Below are 24,332 nucleotides of genomic sequence, written 5' to 3'. Positions count from 1 at the left end.
AACAGGAGGGCGGTTTTCAAGTATCTGAAGACCTGAGAAAGAAGGAAAGAAGAACATCCCAACCTGTCTCCAGTGGGCAGAACGAGGCTGCACGACCCGTCGGTCAGGACAGGAGCCTTGTCTGAACACGCAGCACGTTCTCATGGAGCATGCTGCCAACAATGAGCCGCCCTGTGACGTGAGGCAGATGTATACCTGCTGGGTGCCACGGACTGAGTGGGAGGACTGGAGGAGCCCTGGTAGTTGCCCCATCTGACTCACAACTCAACTTCTATGATCCATGCACAGTCTTTTCCACTGAGTCTTATACTTTCCCTTGAAGAACAAAGTCTCACCAGAGTCACACTGCAGAAGGCGACAGTCACACTGCCTGGCCTCCTGGGTATCACAAGTTTCTGATGATTATAGACGGGAGTTGGAGGGAGGCTTACCTGCAGTCTGCTGTGTCTGAACACCATCTACCTGAGGCAGTGGCCCAAGCGTCCCTTCATCATCAAAGGCCAAAATTGGATTCAAAGGGATTTCTGGGCTCTCACTGTTGGTGACATCTAATCTGGATGGTTTAGATCCAATGGGTAAGTTTATGATTTCTTCAAAATTTTCATTCTGGACCAATACTCCATTTTCATTGGGTTGTTTTTCCAGATTGGGAGTACTAGGGGATTTGAAGAGTCAAATTAAAATGAGTTAGTATTGAAATTAGAAAATGCACATTGATAACAAAGATTATTTTGTAATATATAATCTTACAGCTTTATAATCAAAAAAACAGGCTGGTGACCACATCGTCACTAACAGAAATGGTGAATGGTGACATACATGTATTTTAAATCATCTTCTAAAATCTGGGCTGAGCTCAGTGGTAGAGCACTGCCCAAGCATGAGGCCGCAATTTCATCCCTGGTACCACCCAAGCAATCCTGTTCTTTTTGTTATAAAATTTATCAAGTAGGACAATTTATCAATCAGAATGGACCACCATCAACAGAAACAGACCATCATCATCATCATCATCATCAGTTCTGAGTATTCAACAATTTCTGCTGCAGGCTGTTCACACTTACTTGCTCATACAGAGTGGCACCTAGGAGGACCTTCACTTCAAAGATGAGAGTCCTAATGCCAAGAGGGAGAATTGATGATCTACACAGAGTCATGCAACACCAAGAGACACCAAGGCTAAACTCTTGACCTATATATTTATTTTATGGTAGTGGGGATGGAACCTGGGGTACTCCATCATTGATCTATGTCCCCAACTCCTTTTATTTTGAGAAGGGTCTTTCTAAGTTGCCCAGGCTGGCCTTGAACTTGTGATCCTCCTGCATGAACCTCCCAGCCTGCTGGAATTATAAATGTGTGCCACCAGGTCCAGTTGTGTGTGTTTTTTTTTTTTGTTTTTTTTTTTTTGAGATGGAATCTTGAAATGTTGCCCAGGATGGTCTTGAACTTCTGGGCTTAAGTGATCCTCCTGCCTGAGTCTCCCAGGCATCTGTGACTACAGGTATGCACCACTGTGCTGGTTATTATGCTTTATGTTCCAACAAAACAATACCTGTGCATCAAAGGAGAGCCAGCCCAATCTTACCATTCACTGTACTGACTGCAGCAGTATGCCACGTGCAAGCTTTGTAATTTGTTCAATGCTCAACAAATTATCTGTAGTTATAATGATGCCAATTGCTTGAACTTTCAGCAGTCACCTTTCTAAACTGCCTCCCCAAATAGTAAAATAAAGCTAATGTAAATCCAAGTTTTCCATTGCTTTTCAAAGAGTTTTTGTTTTTCTTGGTCTACTGGAGGAACAGTTCGCTTTCCCTACTAAGTAAGGACAAATGACTTTGTGGAACACATTCTAAAGCATTTCTGATCTGAATACTTTTGTATGGTTCTTGCTAATTATTAAACTTAAATTTTTTTTTTTAGGTGGGGGGAAAAGGATGCCTGTCCTAAGCATCACACAAGGCACTGCAGGGTCTGAAAATATCATTTGTAAAAAAAAAAAAAATTAATGAGACACAGAATATGATGCTCTATTTCGCTGCAGGGAAAGGAGCCTTGGCATTACTGCATGTGACTGCACACTCAAGTGTGTGTACACATCTTCACACACACTCGAGTGTATGCACTTGTGCCCAACACCTGCCATTCTAAATGTCTAGGTCCCCAAGCCCATCCTCCTGTTCCAGATGCTTTGTGCCAGATGCTTTGAGTGACCAGCAATTACATGTTCAGGGGACATTGTGCCCAGTAGAAACTGTAAATTGAAACTGAAATCACTGAGGTTAGGGATCATAGATCTGTGTGTCCTCCCTGGTAAGAGCGCCTGCTTTTGAATTTCCCTCCTTTGGTTACACTTTGGAGGTGGAAGAGTGGATGCAAGACTCTTGAGGACTGTGCACAAACACCGACATTAAAAACCAACATTACTAACCACCCTTGTTTAAGACAAGAGGAACATTCTATCAAAGACAAAGCCCCTGAGGGCTGCAAATAAGCACAGTGTCTTCTGGGGTAGATAGAGGCCTGCATTCATCAGAGATGTTAGGTTCTAGAACAGTCTCAGCCGGGGGTCCTCAAAACTAAACTTCCTCTGTTCTCAAGCTGATATTCCACCCAGCCCCCCCCCTTTGCGCTTACACATTTTTCTGTATCCCCCTCCCCTCGTTTCATAGCAAGATTCCTATCCACTTGTCGCTGGCTCTTTGTGGTTCCAAAATCCATGGATATTTGTCACCGCCTGCAGCAACAACTTGCACAGGTCTTATAGGTGGTGGAGTGGAAACTGAGGCACTTCTATCTTTCTCTTTAGTGCACTGCTTTCTTGCTTATTTATAGAGGATAGAGGAAATGAGGTTTACTTGCTTTGAGAGGAGAGAGAGAGACTTTGCTTCTTGCTTGTTCATTTATAGAGGATAGAGGAAATGAGGTTTACTTGCTTTGAGAGGAGAGAGAGAGAGACCCCGCTTATCAGAGAGAAAGAAACTTTGCTTAAGAGAGAAACTTTGAGAGAAAGACAGGCTTTTCTCCGTTTTGCGATCTGCCTTCCGCCGCTGCCCCTACTTGCTGCTGTGTTCTTTCTTCTGGCTTTTCTGCTAATGGCTGCTGTGTCTCTGTCTCGCTCCGCCTACGCTTATATCACCTCCAGGAGGCGGAGAGCAGGGCCACGCGTCTTACGCAAAGATTAGGTGAGACGCTCCAGCAGGCAATTAGTGCTCGAGAACACATGCACATACATTGTGTGCGTGGACGAGAAAATCACCTGAGTGTGCTTATGTCAATTAACCTCCTCGCTGCCGATGTGATCAGGCGCCATCCCGGCGCTGCCAACATGGCACAGCCCCCAACTTCCACTAAATCTTCTAAATTCTATGGGAGAAGACAGTACCATCTCAAACCTGGCTCTTGAAGTAAAACTTGTCTGCTCAAGGTCATATATTTATATTTCACAAATATATATTTCACACTTATAAATTTCATATTTTACATGTTAAAATATACATATTTTATAAACTTATTTTATGTAATTAATATATACTACACAGATTATTTGTAACTATATCTATAAACTCTTAAATATGTACTCATATATGACTTTATTCCTTTAAAAGCCGACCAGAATTCTGACAACACACACTCTTCAGTTCTGTTAGTGGGAGCCTGTCAAGGGGCAAAGGTGATGGGCCAAGGAGAATGGCTTGGGGCTTGAAAAGAAAATGCACCCCAAAGTCTACAGCCAAAGAAGTCCCAGGGGCCAGAGGTCTCACTCAGGGGTGCAGTTAGGAGATGTCTCCAGTGACCTCTGGCAAGTGATTTCAAGGTTGACTTGAAACTGGAGTGTAAAGGGGATATTAATGGACATGGGTATTTATTTATTTATTTGATTTGGTACTGAGGATTGAACCTGGGGGGCAATTTACACTGAGCTACATTCCCAGCATTTTGAAACAGGGTCTCACTAAGTTGCTAAGGCTGGCCTTGCACTTGTGGATCCTCTTGCCTTAGCCTCCTGAATTGCTAGGATTATAAGTGTATATGCCAAGTGCTCAGCTTTAATAGGATTTTTCGATATAACTGTTTAAAATTTGAGTCCTCACAGAATCAAAGAGAATATTTACTCAGTTTTTACTTTTATTTATTTATTTTTTTGAGATTGGGTCTTACTCTGTTGCCCAGACCGGCCTGGAACTCCTATGCTCAAGTGAGCCTCCTCCTGCTTACAGCCTTCCAAGTAACTGGAACAACAGGGGCCTGGCCAGATGACTTTTTAATTGTTGTTGATTATATTGTAAAACATTTTATAGTATGTATGTTTTTAGATTAAGAAGACAATTTGAGGACCTTCGGTTCTCCATAGTGGCAAACACTGTTATTACAACATGGAATTATGTGTAAAGTTAAAAAAAATCATAAAATGAGTAGATTCTAAAATTTTTAAATTTTTTACTTTTTAAAAAACATTATGAGATAGATTTTCACCATGTTGCTGAAGCTGCCCTTGAACTGCTCTCCTCCTGCCTCAGTCTGCCAGGTAGATGGAATAGTGAGATTCCAAAAATTTTAGGCAGAACTAAAAGCTTTGAACATCATTTAAAATATTTTTACTAGTTCTCTATGACTAGATGTTATGGTTTGGATATGAGGTATCTCCCCAAAATTCCTGTGTTAAAATGTAGGAATATTAGACGTGAGATTATCAGATTATGAGAGGCTGTAACGTAATCAGTTCAACAACCCGGTTTGAACAGATTGACTTGGTGGGTAACTAGGGCAGATACGTGGGGTGTGCCTAGAAAAGTCATTGAGGGTGTGCCCTGGAAAGAAGCATCTTCCCTGTGGCCTCTTCCTCCTCTCATCCCCCATCCTTGTTTCTGCTTTCCTGACCCTGCCATGAACTGAGAAGCTTTCCTCTGCTGAGCCCTTCCACCATATGTACTGCCTCATCTTGGGCCCAGAGCAATGGAGTCAAACTGTCTATGAACTGAGACTTTTAAAACCATGACATTCCAAATAACTTTTCCTTCTCTAAGTTGTTCTTGGATATAGGGTCACAGTGTTCACTAGATGTTTAGGTACCCGGGTATGATTACTTTTATTTTTCATTTTGAAACTGCTCTTATAATGCTATTGGTATAAATGAACGAGAAGAGAAAGATAATTTTTCTTCAATCCAACCCTTCTCTTGATTCTTGTAACTGTTTAGTTCATTAACAAGAAGCTCTGCTACAAATATCATAAGAAATACTGGCCTCTAGATTACTTTTATTATGGAACTAACCTGTGACTCATTAGAATATTATATATGTCTAAAACACAATTGTCAGACACTTGAAGAATGTGAATATGGTCCAGATCAGGTTAACTGTATACAAAGAAAACTAACAAATTATTGCCTGTAATTTTTTATAATAATCACTAAAACCTTACTATCAAGACTCAGGAAAGAAGATATTGCCCTATCTCAGAGTACAGAATTATAAGCCCAATCGAAAATTAAATCAACCCAAATTAAAATAAATCTTAATGTTAAAACTTTGAAACTGCAACAGACCCAGGAAATTTTGGTGGGGTAAAAATAGCAGTGCTTTGCTTTAATACACTGCAGTGAAAAGGGCCCAAGTTGTTTAACTCACCTCTCCAAGGTCACTTCTGATTGATGTGGAGTGACCACATGTGGGCTGGTGGCAGGTTCTCCATTTCCTGGAGAGTTTGTCATACCTGGAAGTACAGATACCTCTGTGGGTAGCAAAAGAGATAAATGATTACTAATACTCTAACATCAAACCCAGACTCCAGAAGCCAGTCTTCTTGGATTTATATCCTGACCCTGCAACTTACCAGCTGTGGAAGTTTGAGTAAATCACTTGAACTCTCTGTGCCTCAGTTTTCTCATGGATATAGTACTAACTCACAGGCTGCTGTGAGAATTAAATGTATTAATACATGCAAAGTACTCAGAACAGTGCTTCACACAGTGTAAAGGCTGACACAAACATTACTATTATTTTTGCTTGCACCAAATTGGCTCTGAGCAAAAAATTGATATTGAAACAGCAGCACCTGAAGATAGCAGTAAGCTGACTTGATGAGGCTGACAGGAACATCTTTACTGAGGGACACAGAGCGAAGCATCGTGGAAATACCATAAGTACCACCTGTACAAACTCAGCTCTAGTCACACTTAGAACATGGGGATTTTGTAAATGCAAGTCCCAGTGTACTGTACCTACCTGTGCCACCTCATCAATACTCAATGTTGGAGTTCAGCTTTATATGCCTGACTTGAAAATCTGGGACTAAGTAAGGGTTACTTAGTCTTATACACATTCACACAGGTCAGAGTTTCAGAGAAATCTGTGGCAGTTTATGGTTTCAGCTTGACGTGAAAGAATAACTGAAATAATTCCAAAAGAGTTATTTCACAACCTGCCATAAATGCAGTAAACTGTGAGAGGAACAACGAGTCTGGAGAAGTGACTGATAATTTTAAAAATGCCAAGGTTAGTGAAGCTGATAACAGGAACCTCTGAGAAGACTTCTGGGTAGTCTGTGAACCTCCCTGCCCATTCTACAATTCTCTTGGTAGCACTAACACCACCTTTCAGCCCTAAAGTACGTATCAGACAAAGAGAAATGGAATACTTGATCCTCAAGCCTGTTTTTAGCAGTTTAACTCAAATCCAATTTATGTTAGTGTTGATAAGCATGGTACGTCATCGACAGGTTTCACCTCTCCTCCTGCCTTTGTTCAGCCTTGGATTGAGTACAAAGAATACTGAAGGACCAGAGGGGAGCATCAGGAAGGGGGGAAATGAAAAACAAAACCAAGGAGCCTGGCCAGGCACAGACTGTAGCATCAGCCCCTTAAATAATCCGCATGATGCCATGTGCAGACTACAAGGATCACTCAGGAAGGCTCACTGGTTGGTGAGCCTGCTCACGGCCTGGATCTATTGTAACATGCATGGAGACTGCATGCTAAAGTGCAATGGGGTTATATGCAACCACTAGAACTGTTCTCCAAATACAAGTAGAGTACCTATAAAAGACCATGAAAACCTCCCTGTAGAAGAATCACGACACACAGAAACTAAATAGCTTCTCCTGAATTAAAACTAAACACCAGTAATATTTTACATTTGGAAACCCTCATTTACAGGGAATGGTTCTTTCCCATACATCATCTTCATTTGACCTGAAATCCAGCCTCTGAGGTACTCCAGTCTTTCTTAAAATTTCTAAACAGAAAAAGAAACTGAAATACCTCTAGTCCCTTCTTTCCATATTAACTTGGTAGATAAGGAAAGAGGAAGACTGAGCGATAAGCTATCTACCAAGCATCTTTTACACAATCATGGAAAAACACCTGAAGCAGAACTGAGAGCTGGTAACCTGGGCCTGAGCTGATCTGAGTCAGGCTTGTCACTGGAGCTGAGTATCTGCTGGAACAGAGACTGTGCCTATCTTGTTGACTCTGAATCTCAGCACCCACAACAGGTCCTGGCACAGAAGGGCGCCAAAAAATGTTTGTTGACTAAGAGAACATCCCTCTAGCTACAAGGCTAACGTGGAAGTGAAACAAGGAAGTGTGTGAAAGACATACCCAATACAAGGCTAACTGGATCAGAGCACTAAAACTGAGGCTGAGCTCATGTTCCTCTACTCTGCATCTGGTTTAAAATCTCCAAGAAACCAATTAAGTCCAAAAATTATAGAACATGATCAACTTCCAAATAAATTTCAATTAATTTAAAATTTTACCTCTATTCCGAAGTTAGAATTCAAAGAAATAACATTTAAATCCTTTTAACTGCCATAAATATAATTGTCAAAATGTGTAAATCAGAAGTCCTTGAGGATGGAGCTCAGTGGTAGGAGGGCTTGCCTAATATGCTCAAGGTCCTGGGTCCAACCCCCAGTACTATGAAGGAAAAACAAAAAACAACAACAAAAAAGAAAAATACCTTAAAAGGAAATGTCAGAGAGACTTTTACAAAAGGGGAAAATGTACAAACAAAAGACCAGAGAGACTCAAGTCTACTGAGTATCTCCCTTCAACTCCCCAGGAGTTGGGTACAGTGGTGCATGCCTGTGATCTCAGCTGCTCAGAAGGCTGAAGCAGGAGAATCTCAAGTTCAAAGCCAGCCTCAGCAACTTAAGGGAGGCTCTAAGCAACTCAGTCAGACCTTGACTCTAAATAAAATATTTAAGAGGGCTGGGGATGTGGTTCAGGAGTTAAGTGCCCCGGTACAAAAATAAAAAAAAAAGCCTTCACCAGATGTGGTGGTACACACCTGTAATCCCAGCCACTCAGGAGGCTGAAGCAGGATTGAAGATTCAAGGCCAGCCTCTGCAATTTAATGAGATCCTGTCTCAAAAATCTCAAATAAAAAATGAAAAGGACTGTGGATATAGTTCAGTAGTTTTTTTTCCCAGGGTTCAGTCCTCAGTACCAGAAAAAAAAAAAAGGCATTGAGACAATTTCTTAGCTTTTTAATTGTTGTTTCTTTCTGGTGGTCTTTGTAAGACTACACAGGCTTTCCTTCTTTGATAGTGTTAAACATATTTCAGATTACATGTGAAATTTTTTTTTAAGATATTTCTCAAAGTTTTGAAAATCTGTTTAGCCAGGAGCATGGTCTGATAAGACATAACAATATAAATTTAACTGCATGTTCAGAGTTAAGAAGCTTTTTGTACATTTATGATTTAATAAAATAATTCAAAAAAATTTTTTACACTTCAACTGATTTGAATTCAATCATAGAAATACCTGTTCCTCCAGTGAGAACTCCCTTGGCTATGTCACCATTTCTCTGATCAATGGTTTTCTACCAAAAAGCAAAAAAAAAAAAAAAAAAAAAAACTTTTAAGAATTAAAGTTACAATTAAAGGTAAAAAAAAATAAAATAAAAAAGCCATCAAGAATAATTAGAAAATAGCCATCTCAACACCTTATCTGTAGCTTCTGTCCTCCTGGTTCTTTTCATTATCTCCTCAAGTCTCTGCAAGAAAGGACAAATGAGAAAGAGGATCTGATGCAGAAAGCAAGCCGGTCTAGTGCAGTTCAGTAATCAAGTAGCAGATTAATCCCAGCTACTACAAGGGAGGCTGAGGTAGGAGGACCCCAAGCTCCAGGCCAGGCTGGGCAACTCTGCCCATCCTGCCTCGAAAAATAAAAGAGGGTGAGGGTGTAGCAAAGAGGTTGGACTGGCTTAAGCTACTAGAAGCAGAAAGTAACTGCTCTGGGGGAAAACTCAAACTTTGCAGTGGTGTCTTTGTGGGAGACGCTGTTCAGAAGGGGTAGAGGACAGCAGCCCGCCTCCTGAGGTCAGCCTTCTGCCCGTCTAGGCTGCTACCTTCTTTCTCTCCAGGCGCTCCTGCTCCTCTCTCTGGAAATGCTTCTCCCGTTCCTGCCGGACCCTCTCGGCTTCTTCGCGCACACGAGCCTCCTCTTCTTTCTGAAAACCAAACGTGGGTGTGCGCCTCTTACACACCGGCTGGCACCTCGTCCCTGGGACCTCCGGGCGCAGAGGCAAGGCGCGGATGGAGACCATGCAGAAAGCAGAACACACTCTGGGAACACTGCATTTCTAACAAGGACGGTGACCACCATGCTCTCCAGGGAGCGTGCCTCCCGCCGGGGCGCACCTGCTTCTGTGCGCGCTCCATCCCCTCCCGCTCGCGCTCCTCCGCTTGCCGGCGCAGCTGCTCTTCCTTCTCCCGGGCCTGCTCGGCCTCCAGACGGCGGGACTCTTCCTCTCTGCGACTTCGCTCTTCAGCCACCCTTTGAGCCAATTCCTCTCTCTTCTGTCTGGGAAAAGACAAATCAAGACACATGAGGGGGATTTCTTGAAGGGAAGCCCCCCCGAGGGTGGGTATTCTAAGGACAGTTTGTTCAAAGAGTTCCCCCAGAACTTCAGCTGGATACATTCAACATGGGTACAGGACAAAATGTGAACTCATCCTTCATTCTTCTTCCCTCCTGTGGTAAACAGAAGCAAACTGTAACCACTCATATTTTAGGGAGAGCTTTCTTTTCAAAAGATTTACAATTTAACACTCTTTAAATGCTGAGACTTGTAAAATTCAAGTTATGTGACCTTTTAGTATCAAATTTGAATCTCCTCTCCCCACCCAAACACTTATAAATTAAAAAAAAAAAAAAAACAACAACAACAAAAAAAACCCATAATGTTCTGTACTGGAACAGAAGAGGGAAGCTCTCTGATGGGATCAAGGGCTCATCTAAGATGCTAGCTTGGGGACCAGGCCTGAGGTCCAGCCTCGGTTCAGTTCTGTTTGTGGGAAGAACAATTACATCGGCATCAGCCTTATTAGACCCGGAAGGTGACCAATTAAATAATCTGCCCCTGGCATACTGTCTGGCAGGCAATCAGCAACATTTAAACATCTCACCCAGCTACAATCTGGAAGAAAACATGAACCCTTACTGAAGCAGCTCTAAAATGATAATTACAGAGATATAGAGGAAACCCAGAGATTAGAGGTATGTTAAGTGAAAAAGCAGACTGCACCTCTATTGTGATACAATTATGTAAGTGTGTATATGCATATACAATCTCCAGACTGTTCAGAGATGACCTCGAAAGAACCACCCAAAATGTGCACAATTACTGAAAATTGGTAAGATAATATATATACATATATGTATTTATATGTGTGTATGTATGTGTATATATATATATATATATATATTTTTTTTTTTTTCCCTTGAAACCCTTCTCTGTTGATGTGGTATTATCATTCTTAAGAAAATGTGACCGAAAAACCTTTGTGATCAAAGGAACACCGGGTAAGTGTAATTCTGAAACGTTCACCTTTGTCACTTAACTACCACCTCTTCCCTCTCAGAGGGAGGACCTGATCTCAGGCGACACTGTGGCACCACTGACATCATGTCACCGTTACTGCTTTACCTTTCTACCTCTTCCTTCTCTCGCCTCTCCCTCTCCTCCTTCTCTCTCTGCTCTCGGGCCAGCCGCCTCTTCTCAGCCAGCAGCCTAGTGGCCTCCTCTGGGTCGGTAGTGCCTGCAGAAGTCTTGGGAGAAGCACTGGCTGTCACAGTGACTGACAGGGCTGGGGCCGGGGCTGTGGCTAGAGCAAGGGCTGGAGCAGGGGCCGGGGCTGGAGTTGGGTCCGAGGCTGTGGCTGTGGCTGGAGCAGCTGTACAAACAGGTACAAGGAGAAAACCAACTGGAAACAGAACCCAAAGAACAAAACAGAAACTAGAATCCCCCTTCCCCAGGCCTAGAATTCATCATTATCAGAGAAAAGGGAATGTTTATACTGTGTGTTCTCACGATTTCATTATATTCTCTCTGTAACCAAGCAACAACAACAACAAAAAAAAAAAAAATGCATGTGCAAATAAGACTTTCAGAGCTCAAGCTCTGTCACCAATCTTACTTTTACAGCAGTTAAATCAGCTAACAGTACCTATCAAATATGTACTGAGTAGAGAACCTCATGTTAGATTCTATGGGAAGTTACACCCTGAGCAAAGTAGAGATGAGATCTTTTGTTTGTCCTTAATTTCATTTAAAAAATTCCTACTCTTTGGTGACTATTCATTACTACAGCACCATGCCCCGGGCCGAGGCTCAGACTGAGAAGATGACGTCACCAAACGAAGAGGTCCCTTTTGGACCATGTCCAGCCAGTGCCATCCCCAGGTGGAGGTGTGAGCAGGCCTGGCCTTGGCTGGCGGGCACGCATGTTGCTCACACTCCCAGCTTCTACTGCAGTTCTGATGCCAAGATGTGAGACGGGAACAGAAGTCTCCAGCCTTATTTGGATTTAGAAAGATGACTTAAGAAGCTGATGCAGGAGGGAGACCCATACAGACTCTCCTGATGGATTCTGCACTGCTCTTTGTGCTGAGGCCCGGCCGTGCTCAGCCCTCCTTTCCAGATTCACATTTCTACTTTTGCTCCTGCAGTTATCTTTACCATTGTGTGGTTCACCGGCCCTGAGCCTCTCCCTCTTTTCATGAAAACGAACACTGGACTCTTTCACTCTCTAACACTGTCATCTGCCTTAAACCATCTATTCTTTCTTTGCCCCATCCTTGACCTTCAAATTGTCATGAGCAGAAATGTTTTGCATGAAGTCAATTTTCAACAAAACATTGAATTCCTAGATCCAGGTGATTCCAAATTTCTAAAGAGCAACAGGTTAGTCAGGCGGAAATGAGAACCACTGGGTCTTTTGGCAAAAAATTCAGACCTTTATCAAGCACACAGTCTAAGCCAGCGGTCCTCAAACTCTGTAGAGGAGTCAATAGACAGCTTCGTATCTATGAGAGCTTTTAGACCCACCACGTCATATTCTGATCTAGTAAGTCTGATGTAAGGCCAGTGCTCTGCATTTTGGAAAATCCTAGAGGTGCTGGTTTAAATACATATTGATAAATGATTTGAAAATACTCCCTTGAAAAGGGAGAGATAAGCAGGTAGTGAGCATCTGTAATCCCACTACTGGGAGGCTGAGGCAGGAGGATCACAGGTTTGAGGCTAGCCTCAAAAAAAAAAAAAGTGAAACCCTATCTCAAAAAACAACAAAAACAAAATAAAACAAAAACCTGCAGGGCTAGGAACACAGCTTAGCGGTAGGGTGCTTACGTAGCCTGTGAGAAGCCCTGGGTTTCAAGCCCCATTCCCCCTGCAAAAAAATTAAAAAGAGAAGGAAATCACACTAGAAAGAGGTTCTAAAATAAGCCTCAGAATAATATTTACAATCTCTAGTAAGAAAAAAAAAAAAAGAAGAAGTCACATAAAATGATGCCAGAGAAAAGGAGGAGGCGGAGAGAGCCGCCGACACAGGTCCCCGACACAGGTCCCCGCCAGAGTCGGGTCTTCCTACCAGGCTCGGCTTCTGGCTCGACAGGCGTCCCCTCTTCAGCTCTGGTCTCTTCTACCTTCAGCGAGGGCTCGGGGGCAGCACTCTGAGGCTCCTTTTCAGGCTCTTTTTTTTCAGGTTCCACTCTGACTTCTCTCTTGACAGGGCGGATGTTGCCGGGGGATGGGGGCCGGGCCTGGGCGGGAGCAGCTTTGACGGAGCCAGGAGGCAAGGACACCGGTCGGGGTGTGCCAGGCAAATGCGGAAGGGACTTGGATGGGAGCCTGGGCAGCAAAGAACGGGCAGAGAGGAGCGCATCAGAACAGGCTCGCCAGAACCCAGAGCAACGATTTAGGGAACAGTGACGCAGATGCTTAGCTCCGTGGGTTTGTCCCTCACGTGGTGAATGCAGCAATGAAGCCCCTTAGGAACCAAGTCCAGTGTTTCATGTCCCTTTTTCCTTTGCTTTGAGAAAGACTACGGTCCTCAAAGTCAAAGTCAAACAGTGTGAGCAGACTGGGTTCTATGGGGACAGGAGCTACTCCTGCTCCCACGCAGGCCCTCCCAGCCAGCCTTGAGCGCTTCACTTACCAAAGTCGGGAGGGTGCTGGTGACCTTGCCTTGGGATTCGATGGAGACAGAGCCCTTCGGAAGCCAGATGTGAGATGGAAGGGTGTGTTTTCCCTTTCTCTCTCTCTTTTCTGGCCCTAAGTTCAGAGAAACCCAATGATTAGACTTCTCAGTGAGTCAGACAACCACCTTCAGGATATTCAACAGTGGAGCTACAAACGATTTAACATTTTCCTAGAAATCCCTAAACTACTCACCTACATCCTCCAGCCTTGACACAGGCCTTTGTTAACCTGGGCAGTATATCTGAATTAGTATGAGAGACACTAATACGGTGGGTCTGGATGTGAGACCGGGATTATATTCTTTGAAAAAAAAAAAAAAAGCCTGGACTTTCAGGAAGCACTTTGATTTTGTATCTAAACTTACCTGGAGCAAAACCTCTCATAATATGGCTTATCTCCCACAAATGTGAAAATAAAGGTCACTTCTATTTTTTAAACTGTTAGTTAAAACACATCTTTTTCTTTTTTATTTCTTTAGCAAGATGACTTAACCTCCATAGAACCCAAAGTGGTTTATTCCAAATGAGCAGTCTGTTCTACAGGGGAACATCCTTCTGTTCGGAGTTCTTTACTAAAGGGTTGTTTATTGGGAATTGCATTTTTTGCTTTGATGACCCTGTTTCTCCATGCTGGCTGCAGCCCATTTGTCACCCCAGCAAGAACCCCAGGCCACATCTTCTCCTGCTACTCAAACACAAGTCAGAGTCTACAGCACCTCTGGTTGAATTTTTCTTTTTTCCACTACAGAGAATACCATAGCTTAGGTTTTTTAATTTTATTTATTTTTTATTTTTTTTTAATACTGGGGATTGAACCCAGGGTTGCTCTACCACCGAGCTACATTCCTAGGTCTTTTTCATTCTTATTTTGAGACAGGGTCTCACTCAGTTGCCCAAGCCTAGAATTTGTGGTCCTTCTTCCTCACTTTCATGAGATGCTAGGACTACAGGCATGTGACAGCACACCCAGCAGCCTAGCCATTAAAAAAAAAAATCACCTGCCTGCTATTCCAACATTAATTCACTTTCCCTCTTATATTAGTGTTACAGGAAAAAGTCCTTCCTCACCTAATATCCTCTCATTCTCCAAGGAAAGTCAGGTCCAAGGTGAGGAATTCTGGGTATTTGTATTCTTTATCCGGGGAGGAAACTGAAATGTGAGGGTGGGTTAAACATCGGCCCTCCCCTGACTGTCATCGGAGCAGTTCAGTCGGACAGACGGCACCTTTCCCTAGTTGAAATGGTCGGAGAAGCCCAGAGAAGTGTTCTGAGATCATAAAATTCATCGAGACCCACACTCCCACCCTCACCTGTCCTATGCAGATTGCAAAGCAGATCATTCCAAATACCTGAAACTTTCTGCCATGTTCTGAGATGGACCTGGAGGCTTGCTGGGGGCTCCTGGGACCTGGGTGAAAATGGCTGTCAGAAAAGCAAACTGCCAAGGGCCCAAAGCCATCTACTCTAGGGGCAGAAAAGCCGGTAGTGTGCCTTCTCTCCCTGGCTTAAGCATCAGTTCTTCCTTCTCTCCTTTATTCCCCTCTGTGTCCTTCTGATAGCTTTCTCCATCTTCCTTAGCATCATCCTAAATGACGGGCTATAGGTGGGTGGGGATAGTGTCTTCCAGGAAACCTACATAGAAAACATGCACAGGGCAGGAAGGAGCTTCGCAGGTGTGTGTTAGCTTGCTGCCATTCCAGTTGCACCCCTGTCCTCCCTCCGCCCCGTCGCAGATCCCAAAGGGCAGGAGGAGGGACCTCACAGAGCAGGGCAGTCCTTGGGTGGCCAAAGCTGCAGCCACCATGCAGGACCATCCTGGCTGAGGCATGGGTGGCTGCTATGATGAAAGGCCCAAGGCTCTGCCAAAGGGAAGCTGGGCTTAAGTACCTGGCATAGGCTTTTTTGTTCCTTTTCTCAAAATATTTTGATTTGGCTGGATTCAGATCAAGGAGAGGTCTGAGTGAGTGAGAAAGTGAGCCAGGAAGGGCAGTCTGTGATGTGGAGAGTCTGGGGATGACCTTCCTCATCTGGGCTTTGATGAAACAGGGATGAGCCCACATAGAAGAGAATAGTTCTCAGATAGCTTCCTTTTTATCAAAGTGCCACTGAACCAAGTACTTTTTTCTCTCCAAAAAGAAACTGATCACCTTGAATCATCCAGGCTCTGGAGAACAGGAGAGGAGTGGTTTAGAAAACCACCCCACACTCAAGATGATACCCATCCAAGCAGGTAGTTTTTATTTTTTTTTTTACCCTCTTAGTTCCTTCATTGCTCTATACCCAGCCACCTGTCTGGGCACCACACATGTAAAGGCACTCCTGATTCTCATCCTGATGTGAGATAATGGCCAGCAGTCTGTACAATCATCTTGCCTGAAACACTTTCCATAGTGCTGTGGGGGACACACACAGAAAGTTGTCCATACCAACTGGATGGACAACTTACTCATAGGAGAGACTTAACAATCTTGAAAAAGAAGAACAAAATTGGAGATCTCACTCTTTCTGATTTAAAAACACATTACAAAGCTACAATAATCAACAGTGTGGTACTGTTACAAAGGCGGGCATATGGACCCACAGAATAGAGAGCCCAGAAATAAACCCTTGTTTAACCCTGGTTAAATCCCAAGACCTCCCAATGAGGGTGCACTCCTCAACAAATGGTGCTGGGAAATTGGATATTCACATGAAAAAGAAATCTGACCCTTCCCTTACAGAATACACAAACATGAACTTAAAATGGATTAAAGACCTAAAGGAAGACAACACTATAAAACTCCTGTGAGAAAACACAGGTGAAAACTTCATGTTATTATAATGACACTGATTTGCTGGATAATACCAAAAGTACAGGCAATGATGCAAAACTAGACAAACAAAACATAAAACTTAAAATTTTCTATGCATCAAAGGCCACAATAGTAAAAAGCAACCTATAAGATAGAAGAAAATATTTGCAAATCATATCTAGTAAGAGGTCAATATCCAGAATAGATAATTGCTAAAATTCAACAAGCAGTCATCTGAATTAAAAAATGGGCAGGGTTGGGGATTTAGCTCAGTGGTAGAGAACTTCTTTAGCATACAAGGCCCTGGGTTTGATCCCCAGCATCCCACCCCCCAACATACAAAGGTTTAAAGATTTTAAGAAACAGTTATCAGAATATGAAGTACAAATAGCCAACATGCCTATGAAGAGATGTGCAGTGCCTCTGATCACTAGAGAATACGAATCAACCCACAGTGAGTTATCACCTCACACCATGAGGAGAGCTGCCGCACCAAAACAAAAGAGCAAATTGTTAAGGATGCCGAGAAACTGCAAGCCTTGTGTGCTACCAGCAGGAATGTCAAACAGTACAGCTACTGTGGGAAACAGCATGGTGGCTTCTCAAAAGCCTAAAACAGGATTATCAAATGATTCAACGATCCCACTTCTGGTATGTATGCAACACTCTGAGAGAGAGGTGCACACCCATGATCACGGCACCACTATTCACAGTAGCCAAGAGGTGAAATCAACCCACATGTCCATCAGTGGATGAATGGGTAACAAAATGTGGACCATACATACGAGGGCATATTATTCAGCCTTAAAAAGAAGGAAATCCATCACCTGCTACAGGGATGAACCTTGAGGACATTACGCCAAGTAAAATAAGCTGGTTGCAAAACCTCAAATACATCATGATTCCTCCTACGGGGTACCTACAGTAGCCACAGAAACAGGAAACAGAAGGGGGGCTGTCGGACCAGGGAAGGACGGGGAAATGGTACTTGTTTAATATGCACAGTGGTTCCGATGCACAGGATTTAAACAGCTCTGGAAATTAGTTGCACTAGACTGTGAATACACTTGACACTGTCTTAAAAATGATGATGTTAAGTGGGTTTTTTTTAAACCACAATTAATGTTTTGTAAAAATTACAATCTGTCAGTGTCATTGCTACTTTTTGAGTGCTCCAGGTGGAAGTCGTCACCCAATTCCACAGTTCAGCTCCACCAGTCATTTTCTGTCTGTATGCATTTGTCTAAATATTTGGTTGTAAGGAGGTAAAAAGAAGGTTCATCACACACAGGAAGGCATTAAAAAGAAAAACCCGCCAAAGCTCTGGATCAGGCGATGACGAACCCCCTTGTTCCTTCTGGTAGCCAAGGGTCGGCTTTCCCCTCCCGTCAGGGACAGCTCGTTTCCTTGGATGAATGCTCTCTTCCCCTGCCCGATAAGCACCCAAAGCTATGTTGCCTCACTGCCGCTTTTTGCCCACAGCTAGGATCTCTGCGCACCACGAGTCTGAGGAACTGACACTCCGCAGATGTCGGAGGTAGTTTCCCCTCTGGCTCTAAGGGCTTCTGGTCTGACTCCATCATGAATCCACACTGATGCCTAAAGGGGCTTGAAAGAAAAACTGCCACCAGCAAAGCCATCGGGGCTCTCACAGTCCTCAGATCACCCTCCGTGCAAAAGCCTTTGAAGTGTCCATCAGCTTTATCCATCTGAACTGCTCTGGGAAGTTAAGATTTAAAAACGATTCTTCAGCCAGTCATTACGAGGGCCATTCTATGATCATGGGAGAGGCAATGAGAGCTGGTGGCTTAGTGTCTGTGACACTGGAGGACAGTCCAGTGTCTTGTGTACCAAAGTACAGTGTCTTAAGGCCACAGACCAATGATCTTTGAATGGTATCAAATAAGTACAGTTTAAAACAAAGATGAGGAAAGACTCCCGAAGACACACAGATCACCTCACTGCTGTTTACAGCATGATGAAAATTAACATGAGCTCAGTCACCTTGCCAGTAATAACAATCAGAAATCATGCACAAAATTTGAGTTTATAATACAGGCCAACAGCTTTTCAAGAATTGGTTAGTTAGCAAATAACTAGTGTCTTCAAAATATTCTTCACTATATTTAAAGATGTGGACACTGACAGGGATTAGTTAAGCAGGATAAAAATCCCTCATCTTGATGTTCAGTGAACCGCACTTGGAGTCCTGCAGGATTCTGGATGTGGCTGGGATTAAAGGGGCAGCAGATAAGGCCCATTTTCCCTGCACAGGCCATTTGGTTTGCCTATTTAAAAAATGAAGACATCTGGCATTGCACTTATTCACTTTTTGGTTTGGAGGGTTAGAACCAGGAGCTTTACCCCAGTCCTTTTTATTTTTTGAGACAAGGTCTTGCTAAGTTGCTAAGGGTCTCCCTAAGTTGCCAAGGCTAGCCTTGAACTTGTGATCCTCCTGCCTCAGACTCCCTGAGGATTACTGGAATTGTAGGTGGGTGCCACCATGCCTGGCCATTTCATTTATTTGTATGGAGTCCCCAGCAGGATAGGTCAGGCGCTCATACGCTTGAACAAAGATCCATTTTCATCTTCCAGTTGAAATATTAGGGAAAGAAATATTTCAAGTGGGAAAGAAGTGGCCACGTGGGGAGGTGGGTGAGGTACCAACCAGCCAGGTTCGTAGTGAGTGGAATGCTGGGTGCCGTGGCCATCCTGTCTTACACCCATACCACACCTCAGGGCTGTATCCACTCCGCACAGAAAAAGCACTGACTCCCGGACTTGCCAGCCTGCTCCCAACTGCTACTCACCAACGTGCCGTGAGTGGTCCTCCTGCGCGCAGAGCCCTCGGGTGGTGTTACAAAGAGTTTTGGCCGGTCCACCGGATTTCTAGAGTGTGCGGCTTTGTAGGGCATGATGATGGGGCTGCAAGATGCTGAACGAGGACAAATGGGGATAACTAGGGTGCAGGTGATTGGTTTTACACACAAGAGTGCCAGAAGAACAGGTGAAGAAAGCCAAAGGCAGGTTCAGGAAAAGGAGCCGAGCAGAGACAGAGAGAAAAGTAGGGAGAAGATGTTATTACCTAACGGTGCCCAGAACCATCTATACTCAACTCTCCTCACTTCCTGTGAGTTTATTATGGGCCAAAAAAGAAGGCACGTCCAAGTGAAAAATCTGAACCATGCTGCTAGCTATGTGTCTACTTAAATTCCGGTTAGAGATCTAGATATAATCCAATTATGGAGAACCATGACCTGACAGTCCTGTAAACAAATGGTTCTGGTAAAAGGCTACATTAGTGATATGAGGTAATTTTTATATGATTGACTTATAATCAGAGTTTGGTCTAATTTGCTTTAAGATGGGAAAAAAAGATAGAAAGAGAAGAAGCGTGCAAGCAGGCAAGCAAGATAAACTACAGCTATTTCATAGCTCAAGTTCAACAGCCAGTGGGTGGGGTGGGGATATCTAAATTTTAAGTATATTAAATGACCAAGTCTTACCAGGTATTAAGACTTGTTACAAGAATAACTAATCATTTCCAGAAAAGATTTCTGTAAATGTATTATCTATGTAAAGGCAAACCAACGCATGCTTCTGGGTTTTTCCAAAAGCCAAGGCATTCAATATTTCATAAGCAGCAGCAGCAGAACTTATGGGAAGATAGGCTGTAACTACTTAAAATTGTGAAAAGAACATAAATATGTTAAGATGGCCAAAAATAACATTGAATCACGAGTACCTTTTACATTTTTACTCAAGATAGAAGGTTTTCTGAAAATCTACATAGTTTCTGATCATTCACCTTCAAAGGAACACTGTCATTCATCAAGTTATTCTGAGCAACAATGATTTAAAGAAATTTATGTAACATCACACACATATCAAAAGTGGGGGAACTAAAGTTCCAAGGTTCATTTTCAGATCTCATTCAGAAATCCTGCTTTCCACCAAAAGCATGACTATGCAGGATAATATATACATTTGGGTCAGGTTATAAAATTACTTTACCTAGCCATTGTAGCAACCCTGTATAAAAGACTGGCATGAGGCTGGGGAGGTGACTCAGTGGTAGAGCACTTGCCTAGTACACATGAGACCCTAGGTTCGAACCCCCTAACAGAGAGAAAGAGACAGACAGAGATGCTGGCTGAGACTGTTGTGCCAGGTCAGCCAAATGCTAACTGTATTAGTAAGTTAAACCCTCAAAAGTTCATCCATCACAGTGGTATACACCAGTCATCCCAGCTACCCAGGCTGAGGCAGGAGGATTAAAAGCTAAAGGTCAGTCTGGGCAATTTAGTGAGGCCCTGTCTTGAAATAAAAATCTGGGTTCGATCCCCCAAAACAACAAAAACAATAGAAGCCCAAAAGTTCACAAGACAAATCTGAGGTACTTTATCTCTCTCTATATATATTTGTACCTGTGTGTGGTACTGGAGAGTAAACCCAAGAGCTCTCTACTACTGAGCTATACCCCTGTCCTTTTCAATATTTTTATTTTGAGAGAGTCTAAGTGGCCCAGGCTGGCCTGGAACTTATGATACTCCTGCTTCAGCTTCTTGAGTCACGGGGATTAAGGGCATGTGCTACCATGTCCAGTTTGTTGTAACCTTGATTTTAGAATTAGAGTTTAAAAGTATTTGTTATTTTGATTTAATCTAGAGTTAGAAATTGACCAGGCTGCCTGCCCCCCTGGGTCATATTGGAATCAAATCCAGTACCTCATGCATACTAGGCAAACACTCTACCACTGAGCTACATCCATAGCCCTAGACCACATCTTTATTAATGTATTCTTTTATTTAATGCCTGTAGTATCCTCTAGTTATCACTGAATTGTAATAGACTGGAAACTGTACCTCTTATCATCTGAAAACAATTCTATTTCTTCAGGATAAACTGAAACCTTTTGCATTTCCTTGGTTCTTAAAGCAGTATGTGCATATCACATGAGAAATGACATAAAGCTTTACTTTTGACCTTAACTTACTTTAAAGGATGGAAGGAGGACCTCTTATTTTGCTTTCTGTGATCACAGGGGAAACTGAATGGAAACAATTTTTTTTTTTTTGCAGTGTGGAGTGTTGAATCCAAGGGTGTTCTACCACCGAGGTACATCCCACAGCTCGTCCCCTTTTTTCTTTTTTGAACAGGGTCTCATTAAGTTGCTGAGACTGGTAATAAGTGTGCATTAATTTAACTCATTCAAATCCTTCTATATGAAATAGAGGGTGTCAAGAAATGATAATACAGTTCAGGTGATTGGAGTGCAGCACAGAGAACAGAAAATCTGCGTAACAGAATATTAACATTGAGGGCCTACTGTATCTTCTAACCACTTTACAGTCACATAAATTTTGAATTTTCTCCATTCACCAAAAAACAAATGAATAGACCAAAAAAAAAAAAAAAAAAAAAAAAAAACCCACACATGGAAAAGTCAACCCACAGTAATGGCTGCAAAGGAGAGGCAAGAGACCTGGATTTTAATTTTCCATGGCTCCATTGCTTGTTCAGAGAGTCTGCAATCAACAAATACCTTAGGGGCAAGAATAGCTGTTTTAATCTACTAGTGTAACTCCTGCTATGGATGTAGGTCATGCTTTTGCCAAAGGCAACTGGGAATAAGGGGAAGTCAAGAGACAAACTAAGATAGAAAGGCAGAAAATAATCATCAATGAGAGTACATGGAACAATAAAAGTGACAGAAACAGTGTCTTAGAAAAGACAACTGGAAGATATATTTACACATAGTTACATATAATTCCAAATAGGAATTTTTGCAAAAATCAAGGGTTGGATTCATTAAATATAAGCCATATCAATGCAAAAAGTGACAACGATCCAGGGAATATACTAACACAACAGGCAACTGGAGTAGAGGCTATGCGGTATTCCACGCTTTAAAAAAAAAAAAAAAAAAAAGTAGCAAAGTAAAGAGCCAATCTGCAGACAAAAAGCACCCCGACTGAGCATAACAATGAAGAACAAGGTGGGAAGACAGGCGGGTGAGTAAAATGGGTGGAAAAATGAGGAAATGGAGTTGGAAGACTAGAGAAAGAGCGAAAGAATTGGTAAAAGTTAGTGATGACAGAAACAGCCAAGACAATTTTCTAGCTTTGAGACAGTTTTTAGGCACAGCACTACATACAGTGTGGAGATGCATGGTGGATGGTCATGAACTATGGAGATCCCGTGAAACAGGATGCAGAAGCAGCCTGACACGTTCTTCAACATGAAGAAAAGTTTTCATGACTCACATGAAAGTATGAAATTCATAGAGTATCTTGAGATCTTATACTTTTCCTTCCAGAAAAGTCTCAAATGTAGGGCTATTGCTCTGAAACAATTACTTGACAGAAAAAAAAAAAAAAAAAAGAATGCTGTGCTCCAACTAGTTGACTGCACAACTGGACACAAAATATCACAGGGTTCTGAAGAGAGAAGGTGAGCACAGTTAAAATCTAGTCCACCCATTTTCTAAGTGGCTCTGGTGTAAGTCATTTATCGCCCTTACACTTGCTTTCCGTGGCAGTTGGTGGGAATGCCCACGCCTGTTCTCTAGACTGATTCCCAGGGGTGCTATGAGAAGCAGAGTTGATGCTTATTAGCTCATTGGGCACTGTAGATGAAAGACACCATAAAACCACCAAGGACTGTTAGAGGTAAAGTTGGCTAATACACATGAGGAGGCTTGCAGAGATAAAGAATTTTTAAAGGTATTTTTTGAAAGAAGGTATACAATTTCCTGAGTGCCAAAGATGAGGGTAAGATGGGTTACACAGATTCACCAACTGTATCCAGAGAGATTTGGAAAAATCTAAATCCATTCACCATGGGTGTAGTGACATCAAAAACCTAATAAACTTTCCTCACCAACTGCATGAAGCTGCACACTAACTTCTCATTAAGTGAATGAGCCAATTGGCTTATTCAGGCATGTTTTACATTTTAAAAAGTAGACAATATAATAGCCAGTAGTAGGTACGTTCTACATAATTTCAATGAATGTGACTCTATAATTACATTCTATACACTCTAATTATCCTTCTCCACAGTCTTTAGAGTTTGTAAGGGTTTTGTTCCTAGATTACGTATAAGAGACTGGCGGGGAGGATAAGAAGTAGCCCACAGCCACATTACGAAACTCTATGCTTAAATAATAGGTCTGTGCTTTGATTTTAGTCCCGAGTCCACATATTGGTATTAAACATTAAATTGTATCTATCTCTGATCATCTGCTGAGATACAGAGGCAGAAAGAATGGTAGGTAAGGGATACTTTTCTTCTGCAGCTTCAAGAACAGAGCTAGCTGAAGCCATCTGATCAGAGGGGCTTCATCTGTTTGCCTGGTGACTGGTGTTCAGATAAGATGCTAAGGTGGATACTAAGAGGAAACAATGCCAGAGGCATGAACCAAGACCAACAGGCAGTTCCACTAGAGCAGAGGGAAGCACATGTCAGAAAAAATGGAGGTGGCAGCGCGGATACGCTCTGCAAGGAGGACTTTACCTCACCAGGAGAGTTCCACCTGGACGGCTTTACCTGTGTCTCCAGACAAGGCTGCTGTGCTTTTACTTCTGGCCAGGAACGAGTGTGTGGGCGTCAGGAGTCTGTTAACAACGCTGCTTTCCCATGGGCTGAGCTGCAGGCGGCGAGCTAAACGTCACCACATAAGCAAGATGTTAGAAGCATTCTCCCAGAGTCAAGGGGGCGAACCACATCATACCTATCAGCTCCAAATGCTTGGCCTTTGAGAGAGACCAGGCCCTCCAGGGCAGACAGTTGGCCGTGAGTCAGAAAATCAGAAACTATGCCCAAGAGGAGCAGCCGCTCCACAAAAGTGCTTCCACAAAGCTGTTCCACGAAGGCTGTTTGCAGTAGCCTCTAAAGGAGGTTTTAGTCAAAGATTAAAACAGAAATATCACTCAATTACATCTGTTTTGGCATCTGTGAGTAATTCCAGGGTGGGCCTATCAGATGGACATCTGGATGGGCAATGGACTGACGGAACACACCTCAGACACAGGGCATCCTAA

At 42.8% G+C, this 24,332-nt stretch overlaps 1 protein-coding gene across 11 annotated transcripts in view; it reads right to left on the bottom strand.

Annotated features, from left to right (window-relative positions):
• MAP7 (microtubule associated protein 7) overlaps window positions 1-24,332 on the bottom strand; it is a 170,075-nt gene that overhangs the window by 5,772 nt on the left and 139,971 nt on the right. For 6 of the 11 annotated variants that reach the window (XM_079146222.1, XM_079146217.1, XM_079146219.1 and 3 more), the window contains 11 exons: window positions 23,839-23,952; window positions 19,098-19,246; window positions 13,453-13,568; window positions 12,886-13,145; window positions 10,941-11,187; window positions 9,652-9,814; window positions 9,360-9,461; window positions 8,955-9,005; window positions 8,774-8,831; window positions 5,634-5,736; window positions 432-655 (listed from right to left, as the gene is read on the bottom strand). In XM_079146222.1, the coding sequence (XP_079002348.1) occupies window positions 432-655; window positions 5,634-5,736; window positions 8,774-8,831; window positions 8,955-9,005; window positions 9,360-9,461; window positions 9,652-9,814; window positions 10,941-11,187; window positions 12,886-13,145; window positions 13,453-13,568; window positions 19,098-19,246; window positions 23,839-23,952 (1,587 nt within the window). The remainder of the gene's footprint in view (window positions 1-431; window positions 656-5,633; window positions 5,737-8,773; window positions 8,832-8,954; window positions 9,006-9,359; window positions 9,462-9,651; window positions 9,815-10,940; window positions 11,188-12,885; window positions 13,146-13,452; window positions 13,569-19,097; window positions 19,247-23,838; window positions 23,953-24,332) is intronic. The other 5 variants (XM_079146223.1, XM_079146218.1, XM_079146226.1 and 2 more) reach the window with 2 other exon arrangements.

This window comes from Sciurus vulgaris, assembly GCF_902686455.1.
Source record: "Sciurus vulgaris genome assembly, chromosome: 7".
In the NCBI taxonomy this organism is placed as follows: domain Eukaryota; kingdom Metazoa; phylum Chordata; class Mammalia; order Rodentia; family Sciuridae; genus Sciurus; species Sciurus vulgaris.
This window is presented reverse-complemented; position numbering and strand designations above follow the sequence as displayed.